This window comes from Puccinia triticina, chromosome 6A, assembly GCF_026914185.1.
Source record: "Puccinia triticina chromosome 6A, complete sequence".
Lineage (NCBI taxonomy): Eukaryota > Fungi > Basidiomycota > Pucciniomycetes > Pucciniales > Pucciniaceae > Puccinia > Puccinia triticina.
In genome coordinates, this window is record NC_070563.1 from 2168468 (window position 1) to 2183886 (window position 15419).

At 45.3% G+C, this 15419-nt stretch overlaps 3 protein-coding genes across 3 annotated transcripts; 1 reads left to right on the plus strand and 2 right to left on the minus strand.

The window, feature by feature from the left end:
- Positions 1-1471: 1471 nt before the first annotated feature.
- PtA15_6A286 (uncharacterized protein) lies at positions 1472-2828 on the minus strand (the record flags this gene model as incomplete). The annotated part of the gene is made up of 5 exons (XM_053169975.1): positions 1472-1511; positions 1604-1994; positions 2057-2440; positions 2556-2748; positions 2826-2828. The coding sequence occupies 5 exons, from the start codon at positions 2826-2828 to the stop codon at positions 1472-1474; spliced, it is 1011 nt and encodes a 336-aa protein (XP_053021213.1).
- Positions 2829-3583: 755 nt separating this feature from the next.
- On the plus strand, positions 3584-5970 carry PtA15_6A287 (uncharacterized protein; the record flags this gene model as incomplete). Its single annotated transcript, XM_053169976.1, has 12 exons — positions 3584-3761; positions 3833-3887; positions 3968-4009; positions 4117-4299; positions 4394-4682; positions 4773-4832; positions 4901-4977; positions 5062-5122; positions 5188-5277; positions 5371-5484; positions 5565-5776; positions 5904-5970. 12 exons carry the CDS (start codon positions 3584-3586, stop codon positions 5968-5970), a joined length of 1428 nt encoding a protein of 475 aa, XP_053021214.1.
- Positions 5971-14646: 8676 nt separating this feature from the next.
- PtA15_6A288 (uncharacterized protein) lies at positions 14647-15081 on the minus strand (the record flags this gene model as incomplete). Its single annotated transcript, XM_053169977.1, has 1 exon — positions 14647-15081. One exon carries the CDS (start codon positions 15079-15081, stop codon positions 14647-14649), a length of 435 nt encoding a protein of 144 aa, XP_053021215.1.
- Positions 15082-15419: the final 338 nt, after the last annotated feature.

Sequence of the window (15419 nt, forward strand, 5' to 3'; positions counted from 1 at the left end):
AATCTGGGACCCCCGAAGATGTGGGTTTAGACCCGAAAAGTCTAGATTTTTGCAGGGAAAGTGGAGGACTTCCCGTCGAGATCTACAGACCCTGCAGAACCAGATCTGCAGCCCCTGGGACAGCATGTCCTTGCAAAGATTAAAGTTTTCTGGCTACAGATCTGGTTCTGCAGGGTGCTGCAGATTGACGGGAAGTCTTCTAGCTTTTTGGGCTTTAGATCACTTCTGGGAGGCCCACAGATCTTGTCAAGAAGTCATCCAGTCAGTGGGTGAATTAAGATCTGAGGGTCTCCCAGAAGTGATCTGGTGCTCCAAAAGCTATGTAGATTTCCCTGTGAAAATCTAGACTTTTTCACTATGAAAAAAACTCAAGAAACTGCTGCCAGTTGACATCCATAATACTCAAGTAACTCCTCAATTAGAACAAGGATCATATCCATGAATCCCAAAATCTTTCTACCCTGGAATCTTTGCAAGGAGCTGGTCAAGAAATGGCCCCAGCAATGTAAAATGGCTTTTGGAAGTTGTTTTCCCAATTTTTGGGAGTTGTTCTTCCAAACCTCTAAATTTACCTCCAAAGTTTTGTCAAATTCAATTGTGAATCCCCTACAAACTTAGCTAAGTCCCTCCTGGGTGCAAACGCCTCCGAAGAAGGGACTTATGAATGAGTGAAGTTTTTTGGCCTGGCAAGTTTTTTGAATTTGGCAGGGGAAAATTGAAAACTTGAATAACCTCTTTAACCACACTAGGTATAGTGACATGGAAAAGATGAGAGCAAAGGTCTTCATCTTGCCTGTCTCCTCGCCAATTTTGAGGACATCCTTCTTCATCTTCCCTCCAAAATGGGCGTCCCAAGTCCATCAGTTAGCAGTTTTGTCTGGCCGCAAAATGCATGCCTCCGCGTGGGAAAAAACCAAGACTCCAATTCCTTTGGTTGTTTGGTGGCAACAAGTTGCTTACAAAATAAAAGAAAAATTGCAGAATGTAGCTGAGCTTCTTGGCTACTCATTACATGTTCTATGAAAATTGTTGGATGAGTTTTGGGAAAGATCTGGCCAAACAAAGAAGGTGTACTTCTGTATACCTCTCACACCAAAAAATTACATTGCTTCGTCTCCTTCGGAGGCGGGTGCTTCGCGCCCAGGAGGGACTTAGTTAAGTTTGATCCCCCTAGTATCTTTGGGTGATTTCTCTAGGCCACTATGGAAGAGTCAGTTACTTATCCTCAATTTTCAAAAGATCTTGCCAAGCATCAACAGCAAAGGAGAGCTGGCCAAGCCTCGAATCACTAGTGAGAAACCATGTTTTCAACACCTGTCTAACATGATCCTATTGATTATTTTTTGAGAGCATCTTCTGGTATTTTCATGTGGCTTCACCAGCAGATCCTACTAGAAAATACACGCATGAAAGGTTGTGGCATTCAAGCATTTGGGCAGGAGAGACAGCCAATTTACACGCATTTTTTTTGCTAGCCAATATATTCTTTCAATAAAGCGGCTTTTTGTAACCTAGAGAGTAAATAGGCAAAAGAAGCAAAATGCACAGGAATCGGTCAGTTTTGAAGCTTGTTGATGGAGGGTGATTGGATCCTAAACTCAACTGGATAATCATCTGCTCCCATTGCTCGAGCGTCGGGACCGGCGGTGGCTGTAGATCTGCGGGATCGAAGACAGACAAAGGCGGCTTTGTAGGAGCTTGTGTTTTGTCTGGTTGGCTTGAGGAATCGATCGGGTCGGGTAGTGCTTCTTTGTCCTGCTCGCTGGGCAGCCCATTCTCGTCAGAATTAGAGGTCTTCTTTTTGCTCGGTGTACCCGGAGAATCGTTGTCTGCTTTCCGCTTATCCCGCGTGGCGTTTGTTTGGGCCGCAGGTTCGCTGGCGAGATGTGAGCTGAGATCGACATGGCTTGTACCAGTTGGGAAGGGCGGAACAACTGATTCGCCCGGTGGTAAGCCCAACAGAGCCGACATCGATTCAAACGTATCCTCCCAATCTATTTGATTTTCACACCTTCAGAAAATCTGTTTGATCGCATCATGTATTTATATGACTCACCCTGTCTTTCATGTGCAGATTCGTACTTGAGTAACTGTTCACCTTCCTCCCCGTATTCGTCAAGATCGCCAAAGTAGCTTGGGCCTTGGTTCTTGAACATGTGATAGACATCGTCGGTTTTCTTGAGTCCATCTAGTTCTTCTTGTTGCTTGCTAGCCCCTTCAAAGAGCTCCTTGACACCCGGAAGCTCCTTAGCCCGTCCGAAATATTTGTAGCCACGTTGGCCGGGTGCACTGCGTCCGGCGCCATCGAACGTACTCGAGCCAATCCTCCGATAGTTTGCGCCGCCGAGATTAATGATCTGGTTTTCCCAATGCCCTTTCTCACGCAGTAGCTTATTGATCTCATCGTTCAGATCCCGCACTTCGTAATCGGTGAGACCGGCTGTGATCGGGAAGAAGGTGATATTGGCAGATATACGTAGCCACCCATGGATTTTATCAGGATTTCGGTGATACACTCATGGGGGGCTTTTTCTCAAATGATCTATGGAACTGACCGTCTTGGATCTTGGATACCTTTCGACTGACCTCGCGCAAGATTTCACCTCTCCATCTTTCACACTGACGAAGATCCTGACAACTACTTGCTAATCGTGGGCGACGATCGGATTTGGTGGACATACCCAGTTCGGCTGCTTGTGCCTCCCGAAACCGGTACAGCATCGACTGTGCTTTTTCTTCATTTCGTGCCTTGGAACGTCAATCAAAAGGTAAATAAACTGTCAGATATTACTTGTACTAGGAGAGAACAAGAAAGTGGCTCTTACCATGATGAGTTACCTGTAAATAGTATGGGTTGCAGTGATCGCGTCAATTCTGGGTGATATGGTCTGCCTTGCCAAAGAGGCTTCCCTGCGGAATGCCACCAATCTCTTATAAGCATCTCCTGCTCCAGCAGACATCAACTTATTCTTATACTGAGCTCCGCGCGGCGCGCGATTCCGGGTTTGGGGAAAATGGGCGAAAGCTTGGGACTCCGGCCAGAGCTTGCCGAGCCCACCGTTGCAGGCGATAGGAATCATATGCCGAGGCTGGAGTCCATGATCCACAATCCAAGCCGCCTGGGAGGGCCACAGCGGACTGCTTTGATGTGCGGGTTATGGGAAATCCTGGTCCCCGCATTTTATTGTGCAACTTTTGGTGTCTCGAGTAATACTACAGGTCAATGCTTGACTGGATCATTTCGAAAACGGCACCGAAAGGGTCCGGAGCCTTGATCCCGTGGATGCGCCGGATGAATGAAGCAGCGAGATGTCCGCATGGCCGTGATACTCTCGGCGCACGAGCCCAGAAAGCCAGGCTTCGAGACGATCGCGCGGGAGCCGTGCCCGGCTGGAAAGCAGAATAGAGCCCGCTGGTGCCGGCGACAGATAGGAGTCGCTGCTCCCATGTTGTCAAAAGTTGTATGGCCCGATTATAGACTCTTGGGAGGAAAGCGGAAGCCAAGCAAACATTTTTCATTCGCTTGGAACAGGAACGTAAGAGTACATAATCAACATTTTAAATAAACACGATTCACGACAAAATGGCGAGCTCGGTGGGACACAAACTACGCCTGCTCAGCACTCCAGCCGGTCCAACCCACTCCCGACTCCATCGGCTAACCGCGACTCGCTTCCATCATCCACCTCCTACCTTCACCCTCAATCAACCGGTCCTTCCCCAGTACCGTCCCTTTAGTTCCTCAAGCATGGCTGCGACCGGTCAGTGATCACTTATCTATTCACACATGTGGCTAGAGCCGCGCTTATAAGACAACCTCTGTTAATCTTAGCCTTCAAGAAAATCAAGGTTCAGGGAAAGCTTGTTGAGATTGACGGGGATGAGATGTGAGTGGATTCTGTGTATTCTTTTGAAATCTTCTTGATCACCATTGACCACTCGTTTGTTGTATCCTTGAAACACCCAGGACCCGCATCATTTGGCATAGAATCCGACAAGACCTCATCTTGTAAGCCGCTTGACTTTGATAGCTCCCGAAAAGGGTTGGTGACCCCAAAAACCGCCAAACGTGATTACCAATGGTTGAATGACGAAGTGCACGAAACAATTGTGTAGGCCATTCTTAGATATCGATTTACTCTACCATGATCTATCGATCCAGAATCGGGATGCGACAGACGACCAAATCACAATAGACGCTGCCGAGGCAATCAAAACGCATGGCGTGGGCGTCAAATGTGCCACGATCACTCCCGACGAAGCCCGCGTGAAGGAGTTCAAGCTGAAGAAGATGTGGCCGTGAGTAGTGTTCTCTGATTGCCAATCCAAGGATGGAATCTTTATGTCTAACCGTCTCACTTCGCTGACTCACATTGACCATCCCCTTTCTCAGCTCTCCCAACGGGACAATCAGAAACATTCTTAATGGGACAGTTTTCAGGGAGCCGATCATATGTCAAATCGTCAAGCGGCCTGTACCCGGTTGGACGGCCCCGATCGTCGTCGGTCGACATGCTCATGCAGATCAGTATCGTTCTCAGGGTCTCAAGGTCGAAGGCGAGGGCGAGCTGGAGTTAGTCTTCACTCCTGCAGAATCTAACAAGCCTGCCCAACGACTATCGATTCACAAATTTGGTCCGAATGGATCGGGCGTCGGCCTGGGGATGTTCAATACTGCACAAGTAGGCTAGCTCATTACAACTTATCTGTTGGCCCATTTTACAATTATTGAATAACCGTCTTTTTTTTTTTGCGTCTTGTCTGAAAACCAGTCGATCGACGACTTTGCCCACAGCTCGTTCAAAATGGCCATTTCTAAGAAAATTCCAATGGTTCGTAAAACTTGAAATTTGCTGCGAATGCAGTCGGGATTTTGGTTTTGATTGGTCGTTGTTCTCAGTACTTATCGACGAAGAATACGATCCTCAAAGCTTATGATGGGATGTGGAAAGATCGGTTCCAGGAAATCTACAACAAGTATGTGCCATCTTCATATACCAATCCGATTAATCGTGTGAACTGATGGAGGGTGGTTCCTTGGAAATGTTTTATCGACCTCAGAGAATATAAAGACGAATTTGAGAAGCTGGGGATCTGGTACGAACATCGACTGATCGATGACGTAAGCTCTAGACTATTACGACCCTGTTTTTCTCCCTGTTGACGTTTCTCCCATGCGCTGAGCAGATGGTCGCACAAATGATCAAATCATCCGGCGGGTTCTTGATGGCATTGAAGAACTATGATGGAGATGTCCAATCGGACATTGTTGCACAGGTCAGTAGATTCGCATCTATTCACGATGGGCTAGTGAGTTTCCCAGTTGAGGAGACGAGTCTCAAATGCCGATTTTTATTCGTTTTTACTTAGGGCTTCGGTTCATTAGGTTTGATGACGTCAGAATTAGTCACACCTGATGGCAAGATTATGGAAAGTGAAGCAGCTCATGGAACCGTCACTCGGCACTATCGAGAACACCAAAAGGTTTGAATGGCACTGTTGTGTATCACCTGCAGAAGAGACCTGACTTTGATTGTTTCTGATCTAAACCTCAACTTGTGAAGGGTAATCCCACTTCCACCAATTCAATTGCATCAATCTATGCTTGGACTCGCGGGTTGAAATTCAGAGGCCAAGTGGATTCTAACCAACCGTTGGTCGACTTTTCCAACATCCTCGAAAGCTGTTGCGTCGAATCTGTGGATAAGGATCAGATCATGACCAAAGATCTGGCTATCTCGATCTGGGGCAAGGATTCAAAGAAATACGTTACCACGTGAGTTTTTCTACCCCCTTCTTTCCCCGCACTCAAAAAAGGTTCGAAAATCGCATGCAAAGCGACTCGCAGAGACAAGAGTCACAATACCACAGTAGAATTGATCTCGCCTTATTTCCTCCCTCAGTGAACAATTCCTGGATCACATCAAGGACAAACTAACGAAAAAGGTTGCAAGCCATGTCAAGTTATGAAGTGTGAAGTGGGCGATACCAATCCAATCCATTTTTTCAAAGTAGCCATACTCTGTCTATAGTTTCTTCTCCATTAAGTCACAAGAAGGAATGCAATTACAAAAGTGCAAATATACAATTTTCGGAGTTAATAATGTTGGAAGAAAGTCATGTATGTATATGAACATTGGCAAAGTGAGGTTCTTCTCCTCTCATGTACAGCTCAATCAAGAGGGTCAGCCTAAATGCTCCCCAAAGTTTTAAATCATGCACACCAACATTTTGGTGTACAGTCACTGGACAGATACATTGGTACAAAGCTCATTCCAGAAGGCCAACCCACAAACTTGAAGTCATGAGGATTCAAGAATGAGTGTGTAAAATGACTTCAGAAGAATAAATATTGTAACAAAATAAAAATTATTTGGAACATCAAAAAATTTCCAAAATTCCTTGCATTAAATGATGATTTTGGAAAATCTTCAATACTACAGCCATCCTTGAAAAGCTTGCGGGATCAAGGCCAAAAAAAAGATTTTTTTTTATTTCAGCCACGGGCCTGTACAGGCAGTCAAAACCCCTTCAGGCAGCTGTTTGGCTTGACAAGGGTGTTGCGCTGGCCACAGAGCAGGGGAGGGGCATACGGCAAAGGGTCCCATCAGTGTAAAATTGCTCCAGGATTCCGATGGAGCAACCCTTGAGGCCCCAAAGTTAAAAACAAAGAAAGTAGTGATTTTCTTCTAATCACATTACTGTATGCAGCCTGTCATACAGGGGCTATACATGCTTTGAGGCTGAAAATAGCAGTCCAAAATTTGGGCCCAAAATTCATTCTCAAATTTTATGGGTAGTGAAAACACATCAAACACTGGTTTTTTGTTGCATGCAGTGCAGTTTTGTACCCCCCGGTGTGTTTTCACTGCCCACAAAATTTCAGAATGAATTTTGGAATTGATTTTTTCATTCATTATCATTCTTCACACATGTCAGTCTATTGATTCTGATTGTTCATTATTTTTTTGGAATACAGCCAGTCCTGAAAAGCTTGTGGTTGGGTAGGCCCAAATTTTGGACTGCTATTTTCAGCCTCAAAGCATGTATAGCCCCTGTATGACAGGCTGCATACAGTAATGTGATTAGAAGAAAATCACTACTTTCTTTGTTTTTAACTTTGGGGCCTCAAGGGTTGCTCCATCGGAATCCTGGAGCAATTTTACACTGATGGGACCCTTTGCCGTATGCCCCTCCCCTGCTCTGTGGCCAGCGCGACACCCTTGTCAAGCCAAACAGCTGCCTGAAGGGGTTTTGACTGCCTGTACAGCTTCACTGTACAGGCCTGTGGCTGAAATAAAAAAAAAATCTTTTTTTTGGCCTTGATCCCGCAAGCTTTTCAAGGATGGCTGTAGTATTGAAGATTTTCCAAAATCATCATTTAATGCAAGGAATTTTGGAAATTTTTTGATGTTCCAAATAATTTTTAGTTTGTTATATTTATTCTTCTGAAGTCATTTTACACACTAATTCTTGAATCCTCATGACTTCAAGTTTGTGGGTTGGCCTTCTGAAATGAGCTTTTGGGGGTACCAATGTATCTGTCCAGTGACTTACAGTGGGTCATGACTCATCTAATGTTTTTGGCACTGCATTTTTCATTGCAGAAGATCAGGCACCAGACCTGAAGTCATGGAATTGGCTACAGGGGTGGAAAATAAGTTCCCAAGAATGATCATGACAGAAGAAAAAATGAAAGTGAAAAATATGAAAAGTGTGAAAATTTTCCAATTTTGTGCAAATTTCTCAGAATCTTTATTATTGCTCAAACCAAGGAGAGAAAATTACAGAGCACAGTATTGCATGTGACAGGAATGATAAAAAATGAAAAAATGAGACCATTTTCAATTTTTTTGGGGTGAATGAGGTTTCCACTCATTTGAAATAGAAGTTGGCACCAGCACCTGCAGGCCAAATGAACACTAATTTGACCAGATGTATTTGATCCAACAAAAATCTTTGAAAATGGTCTCAGTTTTTTCATTTTTCATCATTCCTGTCACATGCAATACAGCTAGCCTAGAAGAGCTTGCGACTTTGGCCGCGAGCTCTGGAAGTTTGTGCCGCAGCGGTGAAAGTTTTGTGCAGCTGTAGGGACCGTGCACACGGACCGTGGTCGGGGGGTCACGGGGGAGCCCACAGGTACATAGCGCCACCGATCCCCTGCCACCCACCACCATCCAGCCACCACCGCTGTCGAATCCCCCCCAATGCCATCCTCCTCAGCCCCACACCCCTTCCCACCGCCCCCCGTAACCAAAGAGCAGTGCACGACTGAACCAAAAAAATACACACCCCACCATTCCCCCCACCGCCGTCGCATCCACCACCATCCAGCCACCACCGCTGTCAAATCCCCCCCAATGCCATCCTCCTCAGCCCCACACCCCTTCCCACCGCCCCCCGTAACCAAAGAGCAGTGCACGACTGAACCAAAAAAATACACACCCCACCACTCCCCCCAACTCAATCCCCCACCGCCGTCGCATCCACCACCGCCGTTGAATCCACCCGTTCGACCACCACCCCCAAATCCACTTCAGCCTCCAGACAGAATCATCCGGCCATAGGAATGATCCACACAGGTGTGTATTTTCTGTTTATCATTGATGCTATCAGGAGCACATAAGCCTTACTGATAACGTCCGTGAATTATCTAGCTTGAGGATGGATAACCGTGAACAATCCCTTTCTCCCTCCGATTACAGTGAATGGCTCCACCACCCACTTACTCCACCTGCGGACCGACACGTGCCCCTGCCGTTTGACGGGACTGCTCAACTGGTCACGGAGCGCAACCGCCGCCGTGATGCATTCATCAGAAGTCAGCAAAGAGCGTCGCAACTGGACCCATCCCTATTTGGCTTCCTCGCAGCTGCCCCGGCCACCACCCGATCCAGCCATTTGAGCTCCTCTCCCTCTCAATCAACTGTGAATCAGTCTCAACAATGCAGCCAGGTTCCTTTCAATTGGCAAGGATCCACCTTTGGCCGCCACGAGGTTCCAATTTCCATTGAGTTCCTTCTATTTGTCCCCAGACCCAGCCCACTTCCCATCAACTCCCGCAAACACCAAACCCGAGCTGCTCCTGTTGGCCCCCAGTACCAAAAGGCTGAATCAGAGCCTGGAAAGCTGACGATCAGCTGGGACACGCACGGCTACAATCTTGAGAGGTTCAAGGAGGCTGCAATGCTTTTGATCAAACACAATGAAGATGAGGGACTTGGATTATATGCCCAAGAATGTGAATCCAAGGGCAACATCGTTTGGAATGCAATCATCCCGAATGGACGCACATTCACTGCAACCCAAAAAAAGCGACTCAATTTGGCAAACATTCACGCAGTTCCTCCTAGCTGCGGAGGCCACTCCAGAATCCCGTCAAATCATATGTTGTTTGGTCCAGAAAGATCCAACCGTCTTGGCTCAGGTATGTGAATTTTCCTGATCTATCTCAACCAAGTCAGAATGGCTCATCAACCACATTTTGTTTTAAATTTCAGAAAGAGTCTGCTTATAAGTACCTCAGATTAATGTACACAGGTTCCAGCGCGGCAGAAGACCCATCTGAAGGGCCCTCTGCGGGTGCACAGGCAGTGGCTACCCTCACCGATTTGGTTACCGAGCTCGGCTGTATCCACAAAACCGCTCAACACCTCACTGGAAGTCACGAGACGGGGGTTTTCATCAATCCTGAAAACCCCAACGAGTTCTTCCACATGACCCCAAAAAGAATTGCCCTGTGGGCAAAAGCAATTGTAAGTTAACAATTCCTTTGAAACATGTGCCTGGGGATCTCTATACTGATAATTGCTGCCTCTGAATCCATGTAATAGAGGAACAACCCCGGTGAAGTGACCCTCAGGGTTCCCCCAAAATTGGATAGCTTCCAATTCAAGACCAAGGACAACATGCTGCCGCCGCCGCCTCCAGTTCTAGCGCAACCACCGACTCCCGTTTTGGAGGCCGCACTCCAATTCCCAAACTCGTTTGGAGTTGCAATGCCCCACGAGATGATTTTCAACCCGATGCACATGGCACCTGCGAGCTCAATGGCCATCCCGCCCTTGATGCATGCGGGCACCAGTCAGAAAATCCCTGGCACCCCAGAACATCCAAAACAAGCCTTGTCACCATCAACCCCTACCCACGACGACAGCAGCATTGAAGAATTCCTACAATTTGCTTATGTCAACCTGGAATCGCCCAAAGTCTGCAACAGGATGAGCGCCCTTGGCATCACGCATTGGACCATGTTCAAATGGTTCAAGGCAGACAAGCTTGCAAGCAAAGGAATTCCCAAAGGCCCAGCTTGATCAATTGCTTCCTCCGCAAAGAAATACTCCCATCACTTGATGAGGGTTGCAACCAACAAGTAGAATAGTTTGTATTCATAAGTTCTTTTTTTTTCTCTGATCCTCACACTCATTGTAATCACCAGTTTTTTAATTTTCACACTTGCTTACTTGGTAATCTTAAGTCCTTTATTTTCACACTTGCTTACTTTGTAATCTTAAGTCCTTTATTTTCACACTTGCTTACTTTGTAATCTTAAGTCCTTTTTTTGTTTTACTTGCATACTTTGTAATCTTAAGTCCTTTTTTTGTTTTCTTATTTCACTCAAGTGATTCTTATTTATTTTGTAATCAAAATTATATTCGTACATTTGAATTCACTTGCGGCATTTAAAGAAAGGAGAGGGTGAAAATACAAAGAGAAAGTTAAAAGAGAAAGTACAACAAACAGACTGTTATCTGAACCTTGTTTTGCTTTAATTTAATGTACAGAAGTACAAGGGGGGGAATAAAAAAATGGTGGTGAAGATAAAAGAGAAAGAAATCAATTGAAAAAGAAGGAAAGAGAAGAGCAAGAAAAAAGAGAAAGGAATCAATTGAAAGAAGAAAAGATGAGAGCGAGAGGAGACAATTGTTCATTCTGTGTAACCACAGCCTTTGAACAAGCCTCTCATAAGTTCGGGTGTGAAGACAAGTCTGGTGAAGGCCTTGATGGCCTCCCCATTGGTTTCACCTCCATCAAGCTCTCCATGTCGCCGTAAGGTAGCCTTCAGGATGCTGAAGGCTTTCTCGATTGGGTTCTTGTTGGGGGAATAGGCAGGAAGATACACAAGGAGACAGCCATGGTCATTGACAATCTGTTCAATGTTGCCATTGTGATGTATTTGGGCGTTGTCCATGACAAGGATGCTTTGGGTTCCTGGGAATGGGTTCATGTTAGGAAGCTTCAAAGATCAAATGATCAGCTTTGGATGGAAGCTTAGGTTAGGATCAAGGAATATTTGACTCACCAAGACGTGCTCCAAGTAACACTCAAAATCAACGCGCCTGATGTTTTCGGGCTGTACCATCACTGCAACAAGGCCGCCAAGGTCCGCGGTGGGAATCAAGTTGAATTGATGGGTGGCTTGGGTTACAACAAGCCAAGAGGTCCTCTCGCCCACTGGAGCCCAGCCCTGAGTGCGTATTACTGCATCCAGACAAACCCCGCTCTCGTCTTTGAAAGAGAAGTGTTAGGGACATTAGTTACTGTAAGAGATTGGGATCACACGGAGAGACAAAAAAAGGATAAAACCCACCAGTGAAGACAAGCCATTCAGGGTCAAAGGTGGCCATCAGGAGAACGTACTTTGCTCGTTGAGTTGGGTCTTGATTTGCGTTTACCTTTCTCATGGTTTTTTGACTGAGTTGGAGGCGTCTGTGAAGCTTGTTTGAGATAGTTTGTAGGGAGATTTGGAGGTTAAATTGTTTGAATAATGACTGCTGGATCTCTTGAAGATAGATGGTTGGGTTGTCGGTCACCAACTCCAAGAGGAATGCACGTTCTTCTTTGCTGAGGGCTAAGGGTTGACCTCTTCTTTTGTAGGTTTCCGGGTTGTTGACAACGGAGCAAGTCGCTTCGTAGAGAATACGCCAGCGTCTGAGGGAATCAGAGCTGACCTCGGATCCATTTGACACATTAATGTTGGCAAGGGGTTGTCCATCCAGGGCCGCCCAAACAACAGTGTATTTGAATGCGTCAGTATACTTGACATACATCAACAGCAGTGGTGGATGCAATGGCGGTGGGGGATTCAACGGTGTGGAACTACTCTGAGGGAAGAATAGAGCTTGAGAGGGATTTGGTGCTTGAAGGGCTGCCTCTCAGGGGAACAAGAAAAAGAATATAAGAGTATGGACTCTTAAGGAAAGGTGTGGCTATGGAGATTCTTGAGGTATGTCTAAGGGTTTACTTTCTACTAATCTAATAGCAAGTTAAAGGTAATGTAAAGTCTGTCCAACCTGATATATTTGGCATAGACTTATGAAGCTTGTCCACTCTGATTTAATGGCATAAGCTAGGCTAGTGAATGGTGACCAGTGATCTGGATTGCTGGGACAGGATCTGATGGGGAACAAAAGGTAGGGCCAAAGAGGGCAGACTATATACAAAATATTATGGGGCTGAGTTGTGGTTGGAAGAAAAGATGAAACAGTGAAAATTCTCAATCAAGGGGCTGATGCTGAAACTGCTATGGGGATGGAGAGTTCTGGAGTGAGGCTGAAATGTGGAGAGACAATGAAACATCAGAAGAAAGGGATTACATGTCATATGAGTGGCTGAAAAGGGAAGGGCTGAAACCAAAGGGGACAAGGGTTAACCAAGATGGGATCTCCATGGTTATTACATGTGTGGCTAATTCCAAATTGGGGTTGTTATACTGGATTGGGAAGGGAGGAAAAGATGATGAATATCCAGGGTCTTTCCTAATAGTCTGGCTCTGTCTGATGGGTGACTTTCTCCCACTTGTGCCTAGCTGGGTGCTTGAGGATTATTGAGTTGGTGTAGGTGGGTATCCAGAAGGTGGGGGAAAAGGGTGAAGAGAGAATGGGGGGCCTGTTGATGGGTATGAGTTGTCCTGGCCTTGATCCTTAAGGGAGGTGGGTGCTTGAGTATTCCAGAGAGGGTTATATTGAGGGAAAAAGACTTTGATTTTGGTGCCATATTCAGGATTGGCTTACCACATCCACCCCCAACTTTGATGATGTCCCCATCATCCAAGCCAAAGAAAAAGCCAAACTGGATATGGGAGGAAAAATGAAGGAAGAAGAGGAAAAAAAGGAATATTTAGCAGAAAAATGGAGCCAAAAGATAAAGCAGAAAAAGCCAACAAAGTGAGGGGAAATTGTTTTTGAGATAAGGAATTGTTTAATTAATTTTATTAATGTTTTTATGATTTTTGAGTGACTTATCTATAGATTTTCCTATTTATCTATGTATGTTTTTAGTAGTTTAATGGTTTTCTGAATTTTTCTTGCTATATTTATGTGATTTTGTTCACCCCCAACTTGGGTAATGATGCTGGGTTTCTACAATATTTTTAGAAGGAAAAATGGCTTAGAGAAATCAAGAGAAGAAAGAGAAGTGAATAGAGTTATGAGTTCCTAAGATATGCGTTGCAAAAGATCAAGTTTTGCTATCTCTAGTCGCGAAAGCTTTCAAACGACCAACTTCCGCCGGTCCGCAAGCGCTTCATTGAGTTCCTCAACTTCTTTTTCCTGTGTTTTGTATTTGGGAGAAGCATTGTTAGTAGCAACGGTGTAAAAAGTGCTATACATGTATATGTATTGGCATATACAGTGTATAGCCTTTTTTGAATACATGAGTCCATGAATACTTTGTATAGCATCAAATTTGCAATACACCATAAATACATTGTATTTATTTTTGCAGATACAGAGATTAGAATCCATTTGTATTGCATTCTAAATGCAATACAAGTCAGATACAGTATTCCTTGTATTCTCTCTACATTTGTTTTTTTTTGCATTTCTAGGCGAGGGGAAGGGGAAGGAAAGCCAGGAGAAAAAGACATGATGACTAGAAAAATAAAGAAAGATAAATTAAAGCAAAGAAAATCAACCTTTGGCAGTAGCTGCCTTGGTTTTATCATCTTCCAAGCTGGCCAATTCTTGAGACACAATCCCTTGAGCTGTTTCAAAGTCGCCATCCGCCTCAAATCCCTGCTGCAACCATTGATGAACACTCACTGATCTCTCGATCGTTCTGGGGGATAAACTCCCTTGATCTCGTCCACAAACATCTGCCGCCGCGGAGAAGCACCGTTCCACGCTTGCTGATGTTGCCGAGCAAGCTAGGTAATCCTTGGCCAAGGAGGCCAGTATGGGAAACTCGTCGTGGTGTTCCTGGGATAAAGAGATGGAGATAAGAATCACAAGATTAGTTACAAAGCTATAAATCTGAATCAACTTGTTTAAAACATTGGGAACTACTTACTTTCCACCATACAAGGCACTGGTCTGCCTGGGAGGGAAGATATTTATATTTACCGCCAAGATAGTTGGCCAACTCGTCAGTAACCACGGCATCCATGACAGCAGGGAACAGGTTGATTAGCTATTTTTTCCTTGATGGTAATTGGTAGGTTTGCCCCGTTCTTGATCGCTTCGTTTCTTGAAGGGCAAGGGTTTCGTCCAGAGTCTCCATCACGATGCTTGTAAAGATTAGACCTCGTTCGCCCTCCCTTCTTGTAGATACGATCGCACCATTTGCACCTGTAGTAAAGCTTTTCCCCACTAGTCTAAAAGTTGTAAATCAGTCAGTAAAGCAAAATGACAGATTGTAAGGTGTTCAGAGAAGACTTACTTCACCCTCCCCATATGTTGGAAGTTTGAAATAGATATTGATGTCGTCAAACTCAGTCAAATTAGCTGCTCGGTTTTTTTTTGTGCGTTTAGTAACCTTAGAATTGTCTTCGTCTGAGTCTCGAGCGAGGTCCAGTAAAGGTAAGGTCTCATCGGGTTCGGAGTCGTCAATTGCTGATTTTTTTGACTTCCTTCGTGATTTCTGCGGTATCAAAGCTGACGTGGATCCTTGCTTGCGAGCAATAGACGAGGTGCTAGAGACTCGCTTGCGGGGCCGAAATTTCTGACTAGGGGTGGGCTGGCACGAAGGGATGGACTCGCTGTTTCTCTGTTCCTCTTGTCGGACAGATCGGCGTGCATTGACTGGAGTGGAAGCTCGGGTAGATTGACCAGAGAGGCGGCGAGAGGAAGATCGAACCATTGAAGCGATTGCACAATCGCACCGGAGCAGTTGCCAGCAAATTTAAGGAAGTTCTGTGGGAAAAAAGGCTGGATATTAGTACATCAATTCCGGAATCTTGAGGTGATTGGAGGAAAAAGATAAAAAAAAACTTACCTTGGAGTCGGTGGATTTGGAAAGGAATCAGGAGGTGGGAATCGAACTCCGGAGGTTACGGACTTAGAGTTTGGAGCTTGAGCCGCCAGCAATCTCGGTTAACTTGACCATTGACGTCACATATTACATGAAAGCTGATGAACATGGGATGTGACACTTGATGCCGCGGTTCCAGCGATGCAGATTCTGGTCTGGAGGTCTGT